The sequence below is a fragment of the Canis lupus genome, chromosome 14 (assembly GCF_048164855.1).
Source record: "Canis lupus baileyi chromosome 14, mCanLup2.hap1, whole genome shotgun sequence".
In the NCBI taxonomy this organism is placed as follows: Eukaryota; Metazoa; Chordata; class Mammalia; order Carnivora; family Canidae; genus Canis; species Canis lupus.
The window spans coordinates 40,165,922-40,191,831 of NC_132851.1; the positions used below are offsets into that span (position 1 = coordinate 40,165,922).

At 43.5% G+C, this 25,910-nt stretch overlaps 1 protein-coding gene and 1 long non-coding RNA gene across 9 annotated transcripts; one reads left to right on the plus strand and one right to left on the minus strand.

Annotated features, from left to right (window-relative positions):
• Positions 1-5,065: 5,065 nt before the first annotated feature.
• LOC140604242 (uncharacterized) lies at positions 5,066-15,240 on the minus strand. 7 transcript variants are annotated; one of them, XM_072775481.1, is made up of 7 exons: positions 14,980-15,107; positions 14,120-14,310; positions 13,195-13,266; positions 12,813-12,975; positions 12,311-12,437; positions 11,516-11,629; positions 5,066-9,124 (listed from the first exon to the last, which is right to left on the minus strand). In XM_072775481.1, the coding sequence occupies exons 2-7, from the start codon at positions 14,146-14,148 to the stop codon at positions 6,780-6,782; spliced, it is 2,850 nt and encodes a 949-aa protein (XP_072631582.1). In that variant the 5' UTR covers positions 14,149-14,310; positions 14,980-15,107; the 3' UTR covers positions 5,066-6,779. The 7 variants fall into 7 exon arrangements, with proteins under 7 accessions (XP_072631582.1, XP_072631585.1, XP_072631583.1 ...); XM_072775484.1 differs by lacking the exon at positions 13,195-13,266 and having other exon boundaries at positions 12,813-12,905; XM_072775482.1 differs by lacking the exon at positions 13,195-13,266.
• Positions 15,102-25,373, plus strand: LOC140604316 (uncharacterized). Of its 2 annotated transcripts, none has more exons than XR_012007276.1 (4): positions 15,102-15,253; positions 24,029-24,378; positions 24,653-24,785; positions 24,909-25,373. It is a non-coding gene; the product is annotated as an uncharacterized lncRNA (long non-coding RNA). The 2 variants fall into 2 exon arrangements; XR_012007275.1 differs by having other exon boundaries at positions 15,135-15,253; positions 24,197-24,378.
• The last annotated feature ends 537 nt before the right edge of the window (positions 25,374-25,910 follow it).

Genomic DNA, 25,910 nt, shown 5'->3' on the forward strand with positions numbered 1-25,910 from the left:
ATGGAGAGATATTGGTCAAAGGGCACAATATTATAGTTACAGGATGAGTAATTTCTGGGGATCTAATGTACACACGGTGATTATATACTTAATACTGCATGTTGTACTTGAAATTTGCTGAGAATAGATCTTAAGTGGTCTTATCACACAAAGAAAGGTGTGGAAAAACTGTGTGAGGTGATGGATGTGTTAATTAGCTTGATTGTGGTAATCATTTCATAATGTATAGATTTATTAAATCTTGAGATTCTATACCTTAAACATATACTGTTTTTGTTACTTTACCCAATACACGTGAAAAAAATTACAGAAACTGCTCTGAAAATGCAGGGAAGGTTTTTGGGTGCAATGTAGACCTTTGTCACTACTGGGGAATTGGACACCATCATGGATGTTTCAGTCTGACAGGGAATCAACATCCCCAGAAAGAGATTTCAGCATAGCTAGGGGACCTCTTAAAGCCCCTTTAGTTTTCGATTTCTGGAAAAACGGGATTGTGAATAATAGAGAGAGCTCTCCTGATCTCATTCCTCTCATTCTGCAGTTGGAATGATAACCCTAAAGCCCAGGCAGGTGAGAAGAGGAAGTGGGCTCAGAAGGAGTAAGTAGAATAATAGTAGGAGCACAGGAAGGGTGAGAATGGGAACCCTGCGAGGCTCTTTGCTGTTAGCTGGGTCTAGAGAGTTTGGCTCTCTAGTTTGGCTCAGAATAGATGCCCATAATGAGGATAAGCCAGCCTGGTTGGTGCGGAAATCAGGGCAGGTGGGCTCTGAGCAGCTTGCACACCCTCCTGCTATCTCCTCTTTCAGTTGCTGGCACCCAGGTGAGTTGTCAGTCCTTGGAGCCTGGTGCTGTGGCCAGTACAGCATTGGCCAGTGACCCTCAACCCGGAAACCTGCCCAAACCTCTTCCCAAGGTCATGGGGTGGATGTAAAGGGTGAGAAACAAGTGACTTGAGATGTTTCCATGATTAGCGAGTGTTTGAAACATTCAATGAACACTGTTCTACCTGGAATGCTTAGGATATAGAAGCAGATAAACATCAGTCCCCACCCTCAAGTAGGCCCTGTAGTTTTGAGGGTAAAACAGTTGTTTTCATACAGGGCACCCCAGCCTACAGAGCTTGGACCCAGGCCCTGCATCCACTTCCCAAATTCTTCTGAGATAGGAGCTTCTAGATATTTTCCTTTAACCACAGGATGGAAAGGTTACTCTACCTTTATTCCACAATGAGCTACATTATTCACTCTCTACTTTTCTTCAGAGGCATTCATCACCACCAGATAATTTCTGTGCTTATCACCTTTCTGTGCTAGAATGTATGCTCCACGAGGGCAGGGATCTTATTTTATTCAATTCTCTATCCCTAGCATCTAGAACCATACCCAGAATAGGCACTTACCAAATACATTTGTTGATTGAATCCACGAATCAACTATACTAGATCTCTTAAAAGAGAGATCTCTTTTTCTTTTTTAAGAAAGGAAAAGAGTGCTATTTGGGAAAGCAGGTTACAACGTTATATGGGTTATTACATACAAATCTCTCTGCAATTGGAGTTATACTATGCCCTCTTTTATAATGAAAAACAGGCCAGTGAGGTGGAACCAAGATTGAGACTCAAGCCATCCATCCCCAAAGGCAATGTGCTCTTTCTCCTGCTGTTGCTGCCGTGACCAGAGTGGCAGGGAAGAGAGCTGGCTCTGCTGTGTGCCCACTGTGCTCTAAGCAGCACACTGGCCACTCTGCACACTTGGCTCTACCTAACCCCAAATAGCCCCACGTGAATTGCTAGTTCTTTTCCCGTTTTGCATATAAGCAAACTCCCTCGGAGAGGTTAGTTTGCCCTGAGTAATTCAGCCTACAAGCTGGGCTCATCTCCAGGCCTCTTTAGTCCAAAGATTCCTATCTTCACAGCTGAGAATTCACATGAGGGTTCTCCCAAGTGCAGTATGTCTATGTATTCACTCTGGATCTGGGTATATACATGCGGTGGGTCCTGGGTCGCAGTGATCTTAATGTGAGATGATTCTGGGTTAAAAATCCATTTGACTTGGGGCACCTGAGTGACTCAGTGGTTGAGTGTCTGCCTTTGGCTCAGGTCGTGATCCCAGAGTCCTGGGATCGAGTCCTGCATTGGGCTCCCCACAGCGAGCCTGCTTCTCCCTCTGCCTCTCTCTGTGTGTCTCTCATAAACAAATAAATACAATCTTAAAAAAATCCATTTGACTTCATAAGCTCCTACTCTGGTAAACACAGCAATATCTTGAACTGTTGCCAATTCAGAGCCAGAACCTAGTAACCTCCACCCTAGGCTGATCAGCCTCAGACTACCAGGAACAAGCCTGTCCTCCACCAAGTTGGGGTCAGGGACCCATTGCCATGAGAGTGACAAACATGAGATCTGTGGGGGGTATCCCACTAAACAAAGGAAAACAGAGTTGTTACAGGACTTCGGGGAAGGGTGGATTTTAGGTGAAATCTATATGAAGCAGTGCTTGGATGTGTAGGCAGCAAAGCTGGGGTGTGAGTAGTAGGTCAACATCAGGTCTGGACTGTGAAGCGGACCCAGGTTCCTACTTCCTTGGAAACTGAAAAATTTAGATGTGAAATGCAGTGTCCCAAACTCCTTATTTGGTTCCAGTTGTAAATCAAGGCTTCTTCTCTGTGTCACAGTGACTTCTGTCAGAAAAGAGTCGGTATTTCATTCTAGATAATTTGTAGCACATTTGTTAGTCCGTGATATTGAAGAACAAAGTTTCTCACTGGTGGTAATCACACCAGTGAGAAAGGTGAAAATTAACAAGACAGGAAACCACAAATGTTGGAGAAGATGTGGAGAAAGGGGAGCCCTCTTGCACTGTTGGTGGGAATGTGAACTGGTGTGGCCACTCTGGAAAACCGTGTGGAGGTTCCTCAAAGAGTTAAAAATAGATCTGCCCTACGACCCAGCAATTGCACTACTGGGGATTTACCCCAAAGATAGAGATGCAGTGAAACGGCAGGACACCTGCACCCCGGTTTAAAGCAGCAATGTCCACAGCAGCCACACTGTGGAAGGAGCCTCGGTGTCCATCGAAAGATGATGGATAAAGAAGATGTGGTCTATGTATACGATGGGATATTACTCAGCCATTAGAAACGATGAATACCCATCATTTCCTTCAACGTGGATGGAACTGGAGGGTATTATGCTGAGTGAAATAAGTCAATCGGAGGACAAACCTTATATAGTCTCATTCATATGGAGAATATAAAAAATAGTGAAAGGAAATAAAGGGGAAAGGAGAGAAAATGAGTGGGAAATATCAGTGAGGGAGGCAGAACATGAGAGACCCCAAACTCTGGGAAACAAACAAGGGGTAGTGGAAGGGGAGGTGGGTGGGGGGTTGGGGTGACCGGGTGACAGGCACTGAGAGGGACACTTGATGGGATGAGCACTGGGTGATATGCTATATGTTGGCAAATTGAACTCCAATAAAAATATATATACCAAAAAAAAAAAAAATCAGAGGTAAAATGTCATGACAGTTGCACATCTTTTTTGTGAAAGTATCGTCTCCTATTAACTTTGAAGCTGGTTTTATCTGTTTATGATTCCAAACCAGTGAATAGTTTAATAGATTTTCTTTCCCAGTCCGGGTGATTTTTTTACTTTCTCACCTCTGGTTAAGTGTGGGTATATCCTGTCTCTCAACGTGGTTACTCCATAATCAGCCACATTCCCTTTGGGGAAGGAAATAAGATGTAGTATAAAATGGGGGTGGGGAAGAGCCTCAAGGTCTTTCCTGAAGAGAATCTGGCCTTTTATCCCTTCATGAGGTTCAGGTCTTTTAATCAACTTTAATGTTTTTTCACTTATACTGATAGAGACTTTAGTAGGCCATCTACTTCAGTCTCAGGGACACCATCACCATTGTGCAGGGTAACTGTTCTGATTACTGCTCTGGCCATGGGCCTGTTAAGGTGACACACTTCCATGGCTTTGAAAGGATTGAGTTACTGTCTGGTATTCAACTATCCCCAGAGTTATGGAACCTATTTTCATGACAGCTCTCCTACTGCTATCCTTAGCCTATAGAAGTAGCATCTTTCACAGAAGTTGGAGCACCCTTGCCAATGCATTTCTCAAGCCTGGGTGACCCTTCTGGGCTGAGGGAAAGGTAGGCTGGGGCGAGTGAGCAGGGTATCAGTCAGCACTTCTGGTCACTGCAGAATGAATCTCTCTTCTGGAAAGCTTCCTTCCATCTACTGAAGAAGCTGAAATGTCCTTCTCAAGTATAACTGACTTAGGTGGTTTAGAAGCTGGGGGTGTCAAGTGGATGACTGCTCTGTGCTAACCAACAGTGTAGCAGAGACTCTGCACCATCAGGGGACAGTCTGGTTCCCAGCCAGTATTAGTCATCAACAAGCTAAAGAAGAAATTGGGTAACAGAGAAACATGACTAGAATCCAGAACATTAACAACTATGTAAATAAAAATTAATACAATTTAGGTGAGGTACTTAACTGAAAACTAAAACAAAGACTCATAGGAATTAGTCAGAAGGATGTTTTAGCTGTTTTATGTAGAACATGCTGTTGGGCAATGATTGGGGAAGTTATAAGCCAGAGGCTCCTAACTTTGGATTGTTTTCTCATTTTCCTTCATTGATAAAGTACCTGAAAGCCTCATTTACCAAAACATGTTTAAGTAAAATGTACTATTTCCTATTTGGAATCAAGTCAGATGGGTCAGCCTTGGGGCTGCAAGCTCCCTGCTAGCACTCCTTCATTCTTGCGGTGCTGGGGTACAGCAGGACTCAGTAGGCATCAAGAGCCTGGGTGGTGGAGCCACACAGAGCCAGCACTGCTACCGAGCAGCTTCTCTGAGCCTCAGGCTCACCATGAAATGGGGTAAATAAAAGTACTTATTTCACTGAAATGATGTGGGGGTTTAATGAAAAAACCCACGCAAAGTATTAATCACAATGCCTGGTATATGCTACAGTAAAAATAAAAGTAAAGGCTTTATAGACTTAATCAGAAATTTTGTTCAGCATATAGCCCTTATTATCACAGTAAATTCATTCCAGTTTTTATTTTATTTTAAGTCAAAGCTATTCGTGGTGAAATGTGTTTAGGAGGATTACAATGGAGAGACAGATTTTCCAATCAGCTTTTCAACATTCTAAGATAAGCAAAGACCACTACCACTGCAATACAGACAACAGCCTGGAAAATAAGACCTGAAATGTAGGTCAAGTCAATGAAGGAGAAAAGATCAAATTCTAAGAAAGCTCCTTTAATAAACAGGAAAACTGGAATAACTTTATTAGTGAAAAGGACTCTATAAAGGAATAAAATAGCTAATTACTAAGTAATTCATTACTCTTAACCTTTCTTCTTTCTTACCCCGATTCTTATATACAAAGCATCATTCCATTGTAGCCTATCACAAATATTAACTGGCCAATCCCTTCTGAGATGTTGGTACATATGGCATCCAGCTTGTTCATCAGACTCTAAGCTCTCATTGCCAGATTTCAGCTTCTAGAACTGTCTCTCATAGACTGCTGTTGCTGAATTTCTCATATCTACAACCCATTTCAGCTCACTTTGATGCTAATCTTTCCTCCACAAAAAAAGTAGGAGAAAGTGCTAAAGAAGTTTCTGGAGAAGGAGGTTCTAAGGATACTGAAGTGAGCCACTCACAAGTGAATCAGGCAGAAACACTACAGGCAAGGGTAGCAATTCTGAAAACTGGGTCTAGGGAAAACAGTTTGAATATCAAGAACCAAAAGACACAGAGACACTGCTGACCAACATCACTCCAGAGGACAAAAGGCACCTTTAAAGCACGTAGAAAAGAGTGCATGGGTTGACAAACAACCTGCATAATTGTCAACCTGCTCAAAGCCGCTTAATGACCCTGCCTCTCCTGGAGTCCTGTCCTCTGGTGTAGCAGACGGACATGCCAGTTTTCAGGGTCTGTTCAGTGCCAGGCTGCCCAGTAAAAGGGAACAACTGATGACCACTCACCTTTGCTTGCTGAAAAACGGATATGGAATACACCAACCTTGGTTTTAAGAACAAAATCTGTTAAGTCATATTCCATGCCACTGTGTGTCTACCTTATGCTTATTTTCCTCCCAATTCATAGGGTTTTGATTTTCCAAATTACCCTGTAGAAAAACTCATCTTACATGTGTCATTGGAGTTCTTAGCAGGATCTCAAAGTTTGAATCTACATAAAAACCTAAATTCATTCCTTAGCAAATTTTGCCAAGATTTCTCTGCTGTTTGGATTATCTGATGCTGAAAGGGATGACACTTCTGAAGCATCTCCTCACAATAAAACAAAAACATTTTGAAGAGGCCCAAACAAACCAACAATGAAATCCCAATCTGGCTCTATCATGAATCAAAGAGCAAGGATTCCAACTACTTTTCTTGAACCTGAAATAGACAATGAGGAAGGAAAAGCAGGTGGCCCCACAAAGTACCTCAGTGCACCTTAAAGTCTGGTGCTATGAAAACACAATCTTGAGTAAGTGTAATTAAATTGTGATCCTTTAAAATACTCAAGCATAGATCCACCCTCTGAATCTAAGGGATGGCATGTGACCTTGGAATTTTTGCCACATATTTTGGCATCTTGCTTTTAGTTAACAGTGCACTGGGAGACTGTTAAATCACTTAAGAGATAAATCTCCAAAATGAAAGCTGTAAAAGTGATGGCTTCCCATCAGTATACTGCTCCTGATGTAAAATAGTGAAGACTTTATTGAATAAAGATGTTATTCTCCATTGTGAACTTTATGGTGCTGAATGGAAGCTGACTGTGCAGTTAAGAGGTCCTCACGTTTAACACACTTATAGGCTTGCTCTCCGGTGTGAGTTTTCTCATGACTAGTAAGAGTTATTCTCTGGCTAAAAGTTTTCCCACATTCATTACACATATAAGGTCGCTCTCCACTGTGAACTCTCTGATGTCGAATAAGGTGAGAGCTTTGTCGGAAGGATTTTCCACATTCAGTGCATTTGTAAGGTTTCTCCCCTGTGTGAATTCTCTTGTGTTGGATAAGGGATAAACGTGCACTGAAGGCTTTCTCACATTCATTGCAAATATAGGGCTTCTCTCCAGTGTGAATCCTCTGATGCTGAATAAATTGTGAATGCTGACTGAAGGCCTTGCCACACTTCTCGCATTCATAAGGCTTCTCCCCTGTATGAATTCTGTGATGCTGAACAAGAGAGGAACGGACATTGAAGGCTTTCCCACAGTCACTGCACTCATAGGGATTCTCTCCAGTGTGAATCCTTCGATGGCGGACGAGGTGTGCACTCTGGCTGAAGGCTTTCCCACAGTCACCACACTCATAGGGTTTCTCTCCATTGTGTGTTCTCTCATGCTTAATTAGGGTGGATATCTGCCCAAAGGTTTTCCCACACTCATTACACTCATAGGGTTTCTCTCCAGTGTGGCTCCTCTGATGCTGAATGAGGTGCGAGCCCTGGCTAAAGGCCTTCCCACATTTGTGACACTCATAGGGCTTCTCACCATTATGGACCCTCTGATGTTGAACAAGGGAAGAGAGCACACTGAAGGCTTTATCACATTCATTACATTCATAGGGCTTCTCACCATTGTGTGTCCTTTGATGATGAATAAGATTAAAACTCTGGCTGAAGGCTTTTCCACACTCATTACACTCATAGGGTTTCTCTCCAGTGTGAATTCGTTGATGCTGAATCAGATGTCCCTTTTGACTGAACGTTTTCCCACACTCACTGCATCCATAAGGTTTTTCTCCAGTGTGAATTCTCTGATGCTGGATGAGGGACAAGCGAGCACTGAATGACTTTCCACACTCATTGCAGACATAGGGCTTCTCTCCAGTGTGAATTCTCTTGTGCTGAATGACTTGTGCACGCTGACTGAAGGATTTCCCACATTCATTACACCTATAGGGTTTCTCTCCAGTGTGAATCCTCTGATGAACAATAAGGGTTCGGTTCAGGCTAAAGGATTTCCCACATTCATTGCATTCATAGGGTTTTTCTCCTGTATGAGTTCTCTGATGCTGAATGAGAGATAACCGTGCACTGAAGGCTTTGCCGCACTCAGTACAGTCATAAGGTTTCTCTCCAGAATGAATTCTCTTATGCTGAAGGAGGTGCGAGTGCCTACCGAACGCCTTCCCACATTCCTTACACTCGTATGGTTTCTCTCCACTATGAATTCTCTGATGATGAAACAGGTTAGAACTATGACTAAAGGCTTTTCCACACTGACTACACTCATGAGGTTTCTGCCCACTATGAATTTGAAGATGTTGACTGTAAGATAAATGTGCACACTCACTGCACTCATAAGGCCTTTCTCCTGTGTGAGTGTTATGCTGCTGAATGAAGTAGGAATGGGCCTTGAAAGCTTTGCCACACTCAGCACAGGTATGGGACTCCCCTCCATGGTGAACTTCCTGATGTTGGCTGAGGACAGAGCAGTGGTGGGAAGTTCTTCCACATCCACCACTCTCACAGGGTATCTCTCCAGTGTGACTTCTCTGATGCTGAGACAGAGCTTTGCTTGGGCTGAAAAGTCTTCTACACTCAGTACATTCAAAGGATTTTTCTGGATTGTTAACCCTCTGATTCTCACTGAGAACTGAACTCTGCCTGGGTGCTTTCATGAACAGATCTGTCTGACAAGCTCTTTCTCCTAGATGCAAACACTGGAGATTAATGAGGTCCTGACTTTGTTGAAAGTCATTTACACATGGCACATTCTGGTGGAGACTACCCCCTGTAGATGCTCTATGAAATCTGACAGGGCTTGCATCTACAGTGTAGTCTACCTCCAGAGAACTGGATTTTTGGCCTTTTCCTGAAACAGGGGATTTCACATGTGTCAACGTCACTGGCCTGGAACTGTTCTTCTGGGAGAAGGATTTCTTAAGTTCTTCCTCTGCAGATTTTTTCCTGTAATTCTTTAACTTTCCCTTGGTTTTATTCATCTCTTCAAACTCAGATTCCTTGGAAACATTCCTTACATATTCTGACTTTGCTCTCCGGAACCCCATTGCTTTGGAAATTTCCTGTTTTGGAGTCAATCCTTTCTTTTCCATCAGAGACTGAAAACCTGAAAGAATGAAGAAAAATGAGTTACTAATATTTTACTATGGGAGAAAGAATTAGAGTATAAATAGGAACATTTATATGAAACAACTATCTCTTAGGAGGATACTGGACTTTTTTTCTTTTTAAAGATTTTATTCATGAGAGACACAGAGAGAGGCAGAGACATAGGCAGAGGGAGAAGCAGGGCCCCTCTGGGGAGCCTGATGCAGGACTCAATCCCAGGATCCTGGGATCACGACCCGAGCCAAAGGCAGATGCTCAACCACTGAGCCACCCAGGTATCCCTGGAACCTCTCTTTTGTAAACTGGTTATTATTAGAGCTGTAACAGGCTGTTATTTTCAGACTGTTTATCCAGACAAGGAGAGTGAGCTGAAAATGTTGATTAGATGGGGTCTAAAATTGGACTAAGTCATTTTAACAGACTTCAGTGAACTACTCACAGAACTTTAAAGGTATTGACTTTACTACTTTTTTACTATTCTTGACAAGGGGACAAAGGCAATACAATTAGAGAAAGGATTTTTTTTTTTTTTAAACAAATGGGACTGGAACTAGATATCCACTTGTAAAAAATTTTAGTTGGTTCCGTAACTCACACCAGACACAAAAATTAACTCAATATGAATCACAGACCCAAATACCTAAAATTTTTAGTTATAAAATTTTCTTCTATAAGAAGAAAATCTTCTGGGTTAAGCAAAGTTTTCTTAGATATGACACCAAAAGCACAATCCATAAAAGAACAAACTGATAAACTTCATCAAAATTTAATAAAACTTCTAGTCTTCAAAGGACACTGGTAAAAGAACAAAAAGACAAGGCACACAGGGAGAGAAAATCTATGCAAAGCATATATCTGATAAAGGGACTGTATCTGGAACATTCCTACATTTAGAAAGCAACTCTTTAAAACTTAAGAATAAGAAAACAAAAACCCAGTTAAAAAACATGTGAAGACATGCACAGATGCTTCGCCATTGTAAATACACAGAAGGAAAAGAAGCACATGGAAAGATAGTCAAAATCTTTAACTATTAGGAAAATTAAAATTAAAAGTAAAATCACAACGAGATGCCACTATACAACTATCATAGTGGCTAAAATGAAAAAGACTCAACACACCAAGTGTTGATGAGGATGTGGAGAAAATGGAACTCCCATCCATTACTGGTGGGAATGTCAAATGGTGCAACCAGTTTGGAAAACATTCTGGCGGTTTCCTAAAAGTTAAATATACACCTGCCATGTAATCCGGCCATTCTATTACTAGGTATTTATCCAAGAGAAAAGGAATGTATGGTCATACAAAGATCTGTACACAAATGTTCATAGCAGCTTTATTTGTATTAACCCCAAACTAGAAACAACACAAATGTTAAAAGAATTGATAAACAAATTGTGGCATATCCATATAAATAGGATATTAATCAAAATAAATAAAGGAGTTATTGATATATAACAGATAAATATCAAAAGAATTATGTTGGGTCAAAAGATCTCAGACAAAAAAAGGGTACATGCTCTATGATTCCAATGATATGAAATTCTAGAAAATGTAATTCATATTGATAGCAAGCAGATCAGTAACTGGTTCATGACAGAGACGGGAAGGGGTGAGAGAATGGGATTACAAAGAGACAGCAGAGAATTTTGGGGGGTAATGGAATGTCTGCAATCTTGACTGTAGTGAACAGTTTCACACACATATAATGCAGAAATGTTACCAAATTGCACATCTTAAATATGTATAGCATATTATGTGCTTAAGATACCTTAATAAAGCTGTTTCTAAGAGGGGGGAAATTCAGATGGGGTATGGAGCCAGTATGCCAGAGATCCAACCCAGCTCTGTTCCTGGCCAGCTGTGATCTCAGGCCAGCAACCAAATCTCTCCATGCCTCAGAGTTCCTTGGGTACCGACTCTGCGAGGATATGGGAGGACTGTGTAAGTTCACTGTGTCAGCAAAGTGGACTCTGCTCCACTTACTGTGTACTATTTACATTATTTACATGCTCATATCCTTTGCTACACAGGAAGAAACCCTAGCTCATGTTTTTCCCCAAGGCCCTGAATCAGCCTGGGAACTCTGAGTGAGCAATAGCAGGAGTGAGTCTGGGTCGATGGCATGTCTCTGGATGGTCTTTCTAAGCAGCTAAGGAACAGCTGGCCAGCAAGGCCTGAGAAGGAGTGGATGATATACCTGAGCTCCTTTCTGGGATTGAAAGAGCATTTTGTAGGGTAAAGGAAACATAAACTCACTTATGGGTAAAAAATAGGGGTATTAACACAGAAAAAAGAGAAAAGAGGTAGACATGGAGAAGAGGGAAAGCAAAGCCCCAGCACCTGCCAGTAGGGGCAGGGGAGCATGGATGCATTCCTGGAGACTCACTTTCACTCTCATGACTCCGGATCCAGCTCTCCTCAATTTTCGCTGAGTATGGGGCCCATGGCTCTTCCCCCTTCTCTAGCCTGGAGATGACATCAGGTTTCGAACCTTGAAGTCCTGCTCCAGAGAAAGGAAGCAAGGCTGACAATTCATCCAAGTCCAGGGCAGGATGGCCCCATGGGTGGCACTTGTGTGTTGGTCATGACCTCCCCTGCCCCTATCTGTAAACCGAGGAGACAGATGCAGGCCTCTGCCCCAGCTGAAGAAAAGTTAAACCCAGCTCTTTGGGGGATAAGGATAAGGGACAGAGTTGGGGCCTGCACACATTATGCTAGAAGATTTCATAAGAGTGTCTTGGTGTTGATGTCCACAAGGACTAAAGGGAAGCAGCATATTCTGGTGTAAGGGAGGGCTCTGAAACCAAATGGATTCAAATCCCAGATCTGCCCCTGACCGCCTGTGTGAACTTAAGAAAGTGAGGATCTTTGTCATTTTTGGATTCAGTTATAAACCATTTAACCCAACATCAACCTTGAAGATACATTATGATTAACTGGGGATATGAATATACTTAGGGTTCAATGAATGCTATTCCTCTTCCATATTTCCTACAAGGAAATTGGGGGAGTCCATAGCACTGACTATCCTCTCCTCTGTGCAGACAAGGCCCACTTGAGTCCAGGGTCAGAAATGCTTTATATTTGGGCCCCGAGGGGAAGATGCCCCTGAGCTTTGAGCCTAACCCCAGTCCTATTCACTAGCAAGGAACCCAGAGCTGAACTTCAGAAAGGGCCTTACCCAGTGAGATCAGGTTCCTGTAGGTCTCCAGCATCACATCACTGTAGAGGCCCCTTTGAGCAGGGCCCAGACGGCCCCACTCCTCCCGGGAGAGTAGCACAGCCACGTCTTCAAAGGAAACCAAAACCTGGAATGACAATATTTTGTTGCATCTCCAGGGTCAGGCCCAGGGTGGTCCTGGGGTGGGGAGGACCCACTAGGCTCATCATGGGCAAAACCCCTTTGAACACATGTACCAGGCTACTGTCCTCACAAGAGTGGGCTCTTTGAGACCAGTACCATTTTGACTTGTCTTTGTCTGCCCAACTGCTGCCCTCTACTGCCCAGAGATTGGGAAGAGAGGGTGAAGCACATTTCAGGGACTTGAACTCAGGGACTGAGGACATTGGTGAAGAAAGGGAGCCATCTACCCTCTGGGACCAGCTTTTCAGAAAGAACCTTGAAGACATTCCAGCCAAGAAAGCAAAGGCTACCGAGAGATATCTCCATGAGGACCACTCACCTGGGACCCAGCAGGAAGGAGCTGCTTGACGGCCATCATTGGATCTCTTAGCTCATCCCAAGGAGGTGGGTGAAATGGCAGGTGGAGGGAAGACTGTAAAGGAATTTGACCAGCCTGCTTTTCACAGCAACACTGAGACTTCCATGCCTGGGTCTCAAGAGGTCTATAGTAGCAGAGAAGCGGAGACCAAGTTTGGGGATGCCAGAAAGCCCTGGGAAGGGCAGATGGACAAAGCACCCAGTGATCTCTGAGACTATATCCCCTTGTCCACCATGAGGCCTCCCCAGCAGCCTCCAGTACAAACAGCATCCTAAGTCCACCACATAATGGCTCCTGTGGGGAACCTGGCTGGGGTGGACAATAGGCTTCATCCCAGGCCCACCTCAGAAGTCCTGGAGAGTGGGCAAACAGCTCAGAACAACCAGGCTCCTCCTCTAAGGCAGGGTACAAGCAACTAGGGAGGTTGACAGACAAGATACCTGAGTCAGGTGATGATAGATGATAAAGGATAGAAAAATTACACAGCATGAGGGCAATAATTGGTGGTAGGAGATACTTTACACAAGATGGCCAGGGAAGGCACCTTTTATAAATCAACATCAAAGGAAACATTCAGATGGAGTGAGGGCAGGTACCACGTGGCATTAAAGGAGATACATCCCAGGAAGGGGAATGCATGGGTGTAAAGGCTGTGAGGTGGAAGCCCACTCTGTGTGTTCATGTAAGGGCAAGGAGGCCAGAAGGGCTGAAGTGCAGTAGGGGAGAGCAAGGGAGAGGAGAGTAGGGTGCCCCATAGGCTGTAGGACTTGGGCTTTTCTCTGAATGAGATTGGAAGCATCTGGAAGATCTAGGCAATGATATGACCTGCCATGTGGCCTCTACAGCTGCTGTTTTGAGAACAGACTGGGGGTGGAGGTGGGGGGGGTAAGGATGTAAATAGGAAGAACTTTTAGAAGGCTCTAACAATAATCCACAGAGATGACAGTATCTTGCACTAGAATGGTGGGAGCAGGTGATAAGTGGTCAGATTCTAGATGCATTTCAAAGGTGTAGTTAATACGATTTGCTGATGAATGAGACCTGAAATGAGATACCAAGATTTCTGGCCTAAGCTATTAAAATATTGAAATTTCCATTCACTCAGAGGGATATGACTGCAGGAGTACATCTGAAGGGTAAAAATTAAAAGTTGTTTTTTGTACATGTCGTATTTAAGATGCATGTCAGATTCACAAGTGGAGAATCAGAGCTTTTGGATATACTGATCCAAAATTCAAGAGAAACGCTGAAGCTGGCTTGGTACGTACCCTGGGAAATGTCTGTATACAGGTGACATTTAGAAGCACCTACTGGGGGGAATCCCCGGGTGGCTCAGCGATTTAACACCTGCCTTGGGCCCAGAGCGTGATCCTGGGTCCCGGAATCAAGGCCCATGTCGGGCTCCCTGCAGGGAGCCTGCTTCTCCCTCTGCCTGTGGCTCTGCCTCTCTGGGTCTCTCCTGAATAAATAAATAAAATCTTAAAAAAAAAAAAAAAAAAAAGAACCACCTATTGGGTTTTACCTTAGGCTGACAGGTGACTTGAGGGCCGTCCCTCCCAGGAAAGTCTTCCCCAACAGCCTGATACAAAGCCAGCTCCCCCGTCCACAGCGTCGCGCCCCAGGCATCGCACGGCGTGCCACGAGCGGACCTGCTCCGCCTTCGCTCCCAGACGACGCGGAAGCGCGGAACGCTGCTGCTGGAAGCTAACGGGGCGGACACCTCAACACACCACCGATTGGTGCAAACGTCTCAGATAAGTGATTTAAGACGACATTACCGCCACTCATCTAAGTGACCAACTTGACAAACGAAGACAGTGCATTGCACGGTATCTGCACGGCGTTGGCGAACATCCGACACGATCACCGCCCAGCCCTCGCTGAACGCTGCGCGGTGACCTGCCGCCCGGCCCTCCCCGGCGCCCCCCGCCGCCTCCATCCCCCGACTTCGCCCCGACCTCGCCCCTCCTGACGCCTTCCCCAACCAGCGGCCGCCCCGCCCCCCACGGCGGCTTTGCTCGGGGCTTTCCGCCGCCCCCCGCCTGCCTCTCGCCCCGCGCGCTCCGCACCCGGCGCCCCCCAGGGCCGCTCCGACGCCTCTGCGCCCACCGCCCGGGCTCCCACTCACTCGGCTCGGACTCGGGGCAGGTGCGCCTCGCGGACGCCGGACCCGGGAGCCCGAAGCGGCCGGGCCGGAAGTTGCCGCCCCGAACTTCCGCCGCGGCCTCCAGCTCGCCACCAATCGGATGCCCGGCTCCGGCGGCCGCTCTAGCCGCGCAGAGGACTCTGTGCTCCGGGTCCCGGGTCGGACTCGGGCCGGAAGTAGGCGGCTCCGCGGGGTGGGCTCGCTGCCATGGGAAACTCCTGAAGAAAGGAGAAGGAGCGGAGAAGGAATAGAAAGGGTGAAACAAAATCTGTTATTTTTCTTATTTCTAACTAATCCAAAAGATTATTGTTTTTCAAAGTAACAACAGCAATAGTATGTCGGGTTGTTACAGCACATGGATGAACGACATGCGGTGTCGGGGGCCGGGGAGACGACCAGGGAGGGATGCTGGTTGTAAGCACCCGCGCTTCCTATGAAGCAGTGAGTTACTTGAAAGGGGCTCAGGCTAACTGTAAATATATATTGCAACCGCTAACATATTTTTCAAGGAAGTATAAATGATATGCTAAATAGAAATTGGAATTAAATAAGATGTCTAGTTAAACTAGAGAAGGCAGAAACAGGGAAAGACTTTTTCTTTTCTTTTCTTTTTCTCTTTCTTAAAGTAGGCTCCACGACCAATGTGGGGCTTGAACTCATCACCCTGAGATCCAGAGTCCCGTGCTCTCCAGACTGAGTCAGTCAGGCACCCTGGGAAATTTTTTTTTTTTAAAGGAACAAATGCAATGAATGAAAAACGGTTGCAAACATGCTGTATATTAACCTATACTCTTCTCAAGCTCTCATGGAACAGTCATAAAAATAAACCACATTCTGAGCCATAGAACACATCTTAGCAAACTTAAAAGGATAGAAATAATACAAAACATGGTCTCAAACCACAGTGAAATTAAGCTAGACATCAATAACAGAAAGATAGATAATCCCAAAATATTTGCAGATTAAACAATATACATGTAAAGGACAAATGGTTAAAAGAACATCTCAAGAAAAACTCTTAAATGTTTTAAACTAAATAGAGGTTAAAATCCAAGTTATCAAAATGTGTAGATATCAACAAACAGATTCCAAAGTTTGTAAGGAAAGGCAAAAGAGGGACGCCCGGGTGGCTCAGCTGTGCAGCGCCTGCCTTCCGCCCCGGCGTGACCCCGGGATCCTGGGATCAACTCCGCATCAGGTCCCTGCAGGGAGCCTGCTTCTCCCTCTGCCCGTGTCTCTGCCTCTCTCTCTCTGTGTCATCAATCAATCAATCAATCTTTTTTAAAAAAAGGAAAGGCAAAAAGACTCAATAGCTAACAGAATACTGAAGAACAACAAAATCTAAGCACTGATTCTACCCAACTTTAAAACTCTGTATAAAGCTACAGTAATCCAGGCAGTGTGGTGTTGATGAAACAGGAGACAAATAGATTAATGGAGCCGAATACAGAGCCCTGAAATAGACTCCCACAAAGAGAGTCGATTGATTTTTGATACAAGAGAACAGTTAATGGAGAAAGGATAGTTTTTTTTAAGTGACTTTATTTATTTTTAAGATTATATGTATTTTTTTTAGATTATATGTATTTATTTGAGAGAGGGAGGACACATGCTTGAGAGAGCATGAGCAGGGGGAGGGGCAGAGGGAGGAGCCAACTCCCCCCTGAGCAGGGAACCTTATGTGGGGCTCTATCCCAGGACCCCAGGATCATGACCTGAGCTGAAGGCCGATGCTTTGTCACCCAGGCACCCCTAAAGTTATTTAAAAACTGCTGTGCAGGGGATGCCTGGGTGGCTTAGTGGTTAAGCCCCGCTTTCAGCCCAGGGCCTGATCCTGGAGTCCCTAGATCGAGTCTGGTGGGGCTCCCTGCATGGAGCCTGCTTCTCTGTCAGCCTGTGTCTCTGCTTCTTTCTCTCTGTGTCTCTCATAAATAAATAAAATCTTTAGGGATCCCTGGGTGGCGCAGCGGTTTGGCGCCTGCCTTTGGCCCAGGGCGTGATCCTGGAGACCCGGGATCGAATCCCACGTGGGGCTCCCGGTGCATGGAGCCTGCTTCTCCCTCTGCCTGTGTCTCTGCCTCTCACTCTCTCTCTCTGTGTGACTATCATAAATAAATAAAAATTAAAAAAAAATAAAATCTTTAAAAAACCCCACAAACTGCTATGGAATTTTAAGTTCACAGCAAAATTAAGCAAAGAGTAGGGAGATTTCCTATGTACCCCTGCTCCCACATATAAACAGCCTTCCCTACTATCAAATTCCCACACTAGGGTTAAACATTTCATTTATTGATCGTTAATTATGTCCCTAACATGGGGCTTGAAGTCAACCCTGGGATCAAGAGTCCATGCTTCATTGATGGAGCTAGCCAGGGGCCCCTACAGTCAAACATTTGTACAATCTTTGAACATATATTGACACATCATTCTCACTCAAAAGTCCACAGTTTACAGTAGGGTTCACTCTTGCTGTTGTAATTCTGTGGGCTTTGAAAACTGTATAATGATATGTATTTACCATTAGAATATTGTACAGAATAGTTTCACTGTCCTAAAAAATCTGTGCTTCACCGATTTATCTTGTACCATCACTTAAAATGATAGTTTACCCCAAGTATATAAAAATCTAGGTGCAAAATTATTTTCTCTTAGCACTATGAATATATTATTCTATTGTTTTCTTATTTCCAGTGTTATTATTAACAGGTCTGATATTAATTATAATATTTTTCTTTTGTAAGTAATAATCTCTCTAAAAGATTTTGAGATATTTTTCTTTTTATATTCTTAAATTTCACTACAGTGTATCTAGTGCATGTGTTTTTTCTTTCTTTCATGTTTGACACTCAGAGCCATTTTGTCTGAGGTTGCTGATCCTTTATTCCAAGTCACATTAAAAATATTTATCTTCCATTTCTTTTTTCTTTTTTTTTATTTATGATAGTCACAGAGAGAGAGAGAGAGAGGCAGAGACACAGGCAGAGGGAGAAGCAGGCTCCATGCACCGGGAGCCCGATGTGGGATTCGATACCGGGTCTCCAGGATCGCGCCCTGGGCCAAAGGCAGGTGCCAAACCGCTGCGCCACCCAGAGTTCCCTATTTTTTCTTTTAAATATCAATTTTGATACTTCTATTTTCATCTTTCCTATCACTCAGGTTTTTTTTTCTTTTTTAAGGTAGGCTCCATGTCCAGTATGGAGCTGAACACAGGGCTCGAACTCATGACCTTGAGGTCAAGACCTGAGCTGAGATCAATAGTTGGAGACTTAACTGACTGAGCCACCCAGGAACCCCACAATTTTTTAAAAAAATTTTACCTGCCTTCATTCTTTCTGGTGTTTTATTTTCTTTTCTTTTTATAAAATATTTTATTTATTTATTCATGAGAGAGAGAGACAGGCAGAGGGAGAAGCAGGCTCCATGCAGGGAGCCCGACGTGGGACTCGATCCTGGGACTCCAGGATCACACCCCAGGCCGAAGGCAGGTGCTAAACCACTGAGCCACCCAGGGATCCCTCTTTCTGGTGTTTTCTAGAGAGTTCTTCAACTTTGATCTTCTGTCTCACTGATGTGTTTTCAATTACATTATTTCTACTACTTATCCCAGCTATAGTGTTCTTTATTTCAAATGTTAGTTTTCATATTCAGTAGTTCCACTTGGTTTATTATTAGTGCTTCTTTGTGTCAATAATATCATTTTATGTCTTTACAGATATTCACTTTATTTTAATTTTTTTTATTTATTTATGATAGTCACAGAGAGAGAGAGAGAGAGGCAGAGACATAGGCAGAGGGAGAAGCAGGCTCCATGCACCGGGAGCCCGATGTGGGATTCGATCCCGGGTCTCCAGGATCACGCCCTGGGGCCAAAGGCAGGCGCCAAACCGCTGCGCCACCCAGGGATCCCTACAGATATTCACTTTATTTTAAATTCTAGTTCTGCTGTTCTATTAATTTTAATTCATCTAGTAGAGTTTGTACAGTTTGCTCCTATCTTTTATCATGATTGTGATTCAAAGATGTCTGAAACTTCTGCCTGTAAATTCATTTCCAGGTGACCAGTGCTCAGTCTCTAGATTATGTCACACCTAGTGACTTAAAAGAGGAAGAAGCATGTATCATAGTAGAGATACAGCTCACAATCTGCCTCCTTACTGACCCTCACCAGATGCTCATGCCTCTTGGGGGAACCTCCCTATATCTTCTCTTTTCATTAGTTATTTTTTTTAAAGATTTATTTATTTGAGAGAGAGGGAGAGAGAGAGGGAGAGAGTCCTCAAGCAGACTCCCCTGAGTGTGGAGCCTGATACAGGTCTCAATCCCCAGGACCCTGAGATCGTGATCTGAACCAAAATCAAGAGTCGGGTGCTCAACTGACTAAGCCACCAGATGCCCTGGCACTCGTCTTTTGAAAGAACTTATCTCCTGTAGTTGGAATCACCTGATTTTAGGGCTGTGGCCATCAAGAAGGTGATGTAGAATATTCAGGGGTTAACTAGGTTCTGGTGACTCCTGATATAACTCCACTGGACTGCATGCTGCTAGGATTGTGTTTGTGTGTATAAGCCTGTTATGGGCTGAATTGTATCTCCCCCTCAACTCCAGAAGTCCTAGTCCCAGTACATCACAATATCACCTAATTTGGAAATCGGGCCATTGCAGATATAATTAGTTAAGATGAGGTCATACTGAAGTAGGATGGGTCTTAATCCAATTTGGCGTCCTTGTAAGAAGATGGCCATCTGAAGACAGACACAAGAAGATCATGGGAAGACCAAGGCAGAACAAGCCAAGTTATGCAAGTCAAGGAATGCCCAAGACTGCCAGGAAACAACCAGAAATTAGGAAGATGCAAGAAGGGATTTCCTTACAGATTTGAGAGGGAGCATAGCCCTACTAACATCTTGGACCTGTACTTTTACCCCCCAGAGTTGTGAAAGATAGATTCCTGTTGCTTTAAGCCACATGAGTTGTGATATTCTGCAATGGCAACCCCAGGGGGCCAATATACATCTTCACAGTGGTGAGGGCACAGGTAGCAATCTTCTCAAGGTAGTGAGGTGGGGAAGAAAAGGGCACAGTTCAAGAGCTTCCTTCCATCACCAGGGCCTGGGTCACTACTCCAGGGTTTCAGTTCTTCCCAAATTTTTCCTCTCCCAAGATAGTTCTTTAGTTCTTATAGCACTTACTTTTCTCCCCCAGTGCCATATACTTTTTGTTTACTTCTGTATGAAAGTAAGATCATGGACTCAGAATTTAGAATTATACTGTTTCTAACCAAAAATATGCAAGTAGAAAGTAAATAGGCTCCCACCAGTTGGATACTGGGAGGCCATCACACCTCAGTTTCTTAGTTTGTTAAAATGATGTTCCTTCTACACACAGTTACAGTCTAAGACAAAACACCTTCTCCAAGAATGCCTTATGGTCAGTAGTGTCTTGTGACATTTGTATGGAGAAAGGAATCACTCAAGCAAGAGGGGAGTGGGCTTCCTGACAGTAAGACAGGGAATAGGAAAGCTTGCATGACTTGTGGGGCTGGAGGTGGGGGGAAGCAGTCTTGTAGACATAAATTAGATCACTTCAAAAAGACTGAGATCTGATATTATATCTTTAAAAGGGGAAATTATGTTTTAAATATTTTATTTATTTATTTTTAGGAGGAGGGTCAGAGGAAAAGGAATGGAGAGTCTTCTTAAGCAGATTCCATGCTGAGGGTGGAGCCTGATGAAGGGTTTGATCTCACAACTCTGAGATCGTGACCTAAGCTAAAACCAAGAGGCAGATGCTTAGCCAACTGCACCACCTAGGTGCCCAGGAGAATAATTTTTTTCAGTAAAACATTTATAAAAATGTATCATTTGTTGAGAATTTGACTTTCTCTTATAGACATGACATGTTCTACCAATTATGGGGGTAGTTCTTTTTTTTTAAGATTTTATTTATTTATTCATGAAAGAAGATATTCATGAAAGACACAGAGGGAGAGAGGCAGAAACACAGGCAGAGGGAGAAGCAGGCTCCATGCGGGGAGCCCAATGTATGACTCGATCCCAGACCCGGCATCACACCCTGAGCCGAAGGCAGACGCTCAACTGCTGAGCCACCAGGCGCCCCTGGTATATACAATTTTTCATAGTACTCTCCTATAATACTTTTTGTTTCTGTAGAATTGGTAGTAATGTCCCAATTTTCATTTCTTGATTTTAGTAATTTGAATTTTCTCTCCTATTTCCTTACCTAAAGGAACATACCTATTCATCTACCTAAAGGTTTGTCTACCCTGTTAATCTTCCAAAGAGATACATTTATTTATTTTATTTATTTTTTTAAAGATTTTATTTATTTATTCATGAGAATACACAGAGAGGAGAGAGAGAGAGGCAGAGACACAGGCAGAGGGAGAAGCAGGCTCCATGCAGGGAGCCCGACGTGGGACTTGATCCCAGGTCCCCAGGATCACGCCCTGAGCTGCAGGCGGCGCTAAACCGCTGAACCACTGGGGCTGCCCAAGAAATACATTTAATTTCATTATTTTTCTCTATTGTTTTTCTACTCCCTATTTCTTTTTCTTTTTTTTTTTTTTAATTTATGATAGTCACAGAGAGAGAGAGAGAGAGAGAGAGAGAGAGGCAGAGACACAGGCAGAGGGAGAAGCAGGCTCCATGTACCGGGAGCCTGACATGGGATTCGATCCCGGGTCTCCAGGATCGCACCCTGGGCCAAAGGCAGGTGCCAAACCGCTGCGCCACCCAGGGATCCCTCTACTCCCTATTTCATTTATCTGCTCTAATTTTATTATTTCTTTCCTCCAGAGAGTTTTGAGTTTAGTTTATTCTTCTTTGTTTTGTTCTTGGAGACTTTCTTGGTTCCAAATGTAAGCATTTATACCCATAAATCTCTCCCTTAACACTGTCTTCACTGTGTCCCGTAAGTGTTGGTATTCTTTTACTTTCATTCATTTCTATGTATTTGCCAGTGTCTCTTGTGATTTCTTTTTTTATCCACTGGTTGTTTAACAGTTTGTTGTGTAATTTCCACAAATTCGTTAATTTTCCAGTTTTACTTCTGTTACTGATTTCTAACTTCATCCTATTGAGGTCAGAGAAGATACTTTGAATATCTCTTAAAATCTATTGAGACTTACTTTGTGATCTAACAGAGTTTATCCTGGAAAAATGTCACATGTACACTTGTGAAGAACATGTAGTTTGGTTGGGCAAAGCATTCTATACATGTTTGTTAGATCTAGCTGGCATTTTTTTTTTATTGTTGAATCCTTTACTTCCTCATTTATCTGCTGCATGTTCTATCCATTATTGAAAGTAGGGTATTAGGGACCCCTGGGGGGCTCAGTGGCTGAGCGTCTGCCTTTGGCTCAGGGCATGATCCCGGGGACGGGGACGGAGTCCCGCATTGAGCTCCCTGCAGGGAGCCTGCTTCTCCCTCTGCCTGTGTGTCGGCCTCTCTGTCTCTCATGAGTAAATAAATAAAATCTTAAAAAAAGAGAAAGGTATTGAAGTCTCCCAACTATTATTGTAGAATTGTCTATTTCTCTCTTTAATTCTATCAGCTTTTGCCTCATATATTTGATGAGTCTGTTGTTAGTTGCATAAATGTTTATAACTGTTATAACTTCTTTCTGTATTTAACTTTTTATTAATATGTTAATATATTAATAATGTCCTTTGACTCTTGTAAATTTTTTTTAAAAGATTTTATCTATTTATTCATGAGAGACACAGAGAGAGAGGCAGAGACACAGGCAGAAGGACATGCGGGGAGCCCAGGACCTTGGGATCATGCCCCGGGCCCAAGGCAGGTGCTAAACCGCTGAGCCACCCCGGCATCCCGACTCTTGTAAACTTTTGACTTACTGTCCATTTTGTCTGATATTAGTACAATCACCTGGTATCTTTTGATTCCTATTTGCATGGAGTATCTTTTTCCATCCTTTCACTTCACTCTTTTTGTATCTTTGGGTCTAAAGTGAACTCTTGTAGGCAGCACATAGTTCTATCATGTGTTTTTATCCATTCTGGCAATCTTTGTCTTTTCATTGGACAATGTAATCCATTCAGATTTCAGTAACTATTGATAAAGAGGGACTTTTGTCATTTTGCTATTTATTTTATATGCCTTATAGCTTTTTTGTCCATCATTTTCTGTATTACTGTCTTATGTGTTTATCTTTTGTAGTAAAATCCCTTTTTAACTTCTTACTACATATATTTTATAACTCTTTGTTGTTACCATAGGAATTACATTTAATATCTTTAAGTTAGGGGATCCCTGGGTGGCTCAGCAGTTTAGCGCCTGCCTTTGGCCCAGGGCATGGTCTTGGAGTCCCGGGATTGAGTCCCGTGTCGGGCTCCCGGCATGGAGCCTGCTTCTCCCTCTGCCTGTGCCTCTGCCTCTCTCTTTCTCTGTCATGAATAAATAAATAAATAATCTTAAAAAATTATAATATCTTTGAGTTATAATACTCTAATTTGAATTTATACCAGTTAAACCTCAATAAAAGAAAAGCTCTGCTCTTTACAGTCCTATCCCCACCCTTTTGGTTGTCAATATCACAGTTACATCTTTATACACTGTGTGCCTCAAAACATGAGTAACTATTTTAAATACATTGAATTCTTAAATTACAAAGAGAACAAAATTTGGAGTTGAAAAGCAAAGTTACAATAATAGTAGCTTTCAGACTAATAATATTTTGTTAAAAAATTAGTTTTTTTAATGTGGAAAACAAAAAAGTAGAGTTACAAACCATTGTTACAATACTAGCTTTTATAATTGCCCATGTGTTTACCTTTATTGAAATACTTATTTCTTCATATGACTTCAGGTTATTGTCTAGTGTCCCCTCACTTCGCCCTACAGGACTTCCTTCAGCCTTTCTTGCAGATTAGGTCTAATGGTAACAAACCCCCTCAAGCTTTTGTGTATCTGAGAATGTCTTAATTTTACTTCACTTTTGGACTGTTTGCCAGATATAGGGTTCTTCGATGACATTTTTTTTTTCTTTTAGCACCTTGAATATATTGGCCCACTGCCTTCTGGTCTCCAAAGTTTCTGATGAGAAATCTGCTGGTATTCTTACTGAGGATCTCTTGTATTCAATGAGCCACTTCTCTTCTGCTCCTTTCAAGATTCTCTTCACTCAGCCAGGATTACTCTGATTATTATTTCTCAACAGATGCAGGAAGCATCACAGGCTACCTCCTGGGCTGCAGCCCTGACTGCCTCCCTGCCTGAGATGCATCCCTTGCTGGGGCGCTGAAATCTATATCTGCCCCATTCAATCCACCTGTTCCTACAATTACCAGGAGGATTCTAGAGAGGAGATGGAGGGAGTTGTCTAATGGAGTGAGTGGTTAGGTAAGATGATTGCCATAGGGCTTACATGACTGACCAAAATGGTCATTCGGGTAATGTCAGATTCAATCCTTGGAAACAATTGACCTTTCTTTTTGGTTTGTTGACTTTTACTTGTGGAGGAAACATTCATGGAAATCTGAAAACACGCAGTTGTTTCCTACTTCCCTTTCTCATTTCAGTCCTTAGCCCATATGCTGGGTAGTGGGAGGCCTGCTGGGCAGACCCCAAGGTCAGGCTTAGGTAGGTTCCCTGGCACCACACTTTTTCTCCACAGCCTCTCCAGTGCACACACAATACCTGTTGGATGGAGGTGACCTTGTGGTCTGCATCTCACCCTGGAAGCCCATCCCATCCTGGCCGCAGTGAGGGAGCCCCAACACAGACCTGGGCCGGCCCTACTTGCATCGGTGGGTCTGGGGACGTGGTTGTGACCCCAATTCCTGCAACAACCCCAGGCAGCTGGCAACCTACTCTGCCAGCGATGGGAACTTGGCTGCTGACTCTGTTCTGGGTCTGCTGTCCACTTCCAGGTTTCCTCTGAGTCTCCTATGTTCCTGTGTCTCTGGTTCTTTCATTGCCTCCACGAAATAAAGCGGCCATAGATCTTTATTCTCCACCATTCTTCAAAGGTAGCAGCCACAGATCCTGCCTGTCCTCTGCCCCCAACAAACATGGTAGGTTGTGTGTGTGTGTGGGGGGGGGCGGAGGTGTCCCTGTCTATCCTATGCCCCAAAAAACATGGCCCAAGGTACCTTCTGCCGGAAGTCTGGCGCAACAGTTGCTGGGTCAGCTTTCAAGTTTGTGGTTTTGGTGAGAGCCAAAAAAGTTGAACTAACACTAATAAAGATCATCACAGGTTTTAACCAAGTCACTGTGATCAGATAGACTGTTCCAGCCTCCTCAGATGCGCATTGTGATCTCCAAATTACATCTACAGGCGACGAAACTCCACAATGTTGATTCCAACTGCTTTTAGTCTTTTTTTTATATATATATTTTAAATTTTTATTTATTTATGATAGTCACACAGAGAGAGAGAGAGAGAGAGAGAGGCAGAGACACAGGCAGAGGGAGAAGCAGGCTCCATACACCGGGAGCCTGACGTGGGATTTGATCCTGGGTCTCCAGAATTGCGCCCTGGGCCAAAGGCAGGCGCCAAACTGCTGCGCCACCCAGGGATCCCTAACTGCTTTTAGTCTTAAGGGCAGCCTTACTTGCAAGTTCTAGGGTCACTATATTGCCCCTCTGTGCTAACTGCATTTTTAGTGTCATGATCAGGAGCTACCAAGGATAACCTGAAACATTTAGCAATGTGCACAGTTACTATCGTGTTGTGTGACCAAAGTGTAAAAGTAAATGGATTACTCGATCTTCTTACCTTTGGGCAACTATGCCAGTTATGTGATGAATATGCTAACCGGATAGGAAGGACACACCAGAATGTCCCTGAGGCTCTGGGAAAAGCCCAGAGCCTCAGAGCTTTGGCTTCTGGCATGTGGACCAGGCTATTCACTGGTGACCCTTAGATGAAC

Coding starts and splice junctions, on each gene's coding strand:
- LOC140604242 (XM_072775479.1), bottom strand. CDS start 13,424: ATGTTTCCTTTGATGTTGATTTATAAAAGGTGCCTTCCCTGGCCATCT. Junction 12,438..12,812: donor TCCTTCCTGCTGGGTCCCAG/GTGAGTGGTCCT, acceptor TTGTCATTCCAG/GTTTTGGTTTCCTTTGAAGA. Junction 9,125..11,515: donor CCGGAGTCATGAGAGTGAAA/GTGAGTCTCCAG, acceptor TCATTCTTTCAG/GTTTTCAGTCTCTGATGGAA.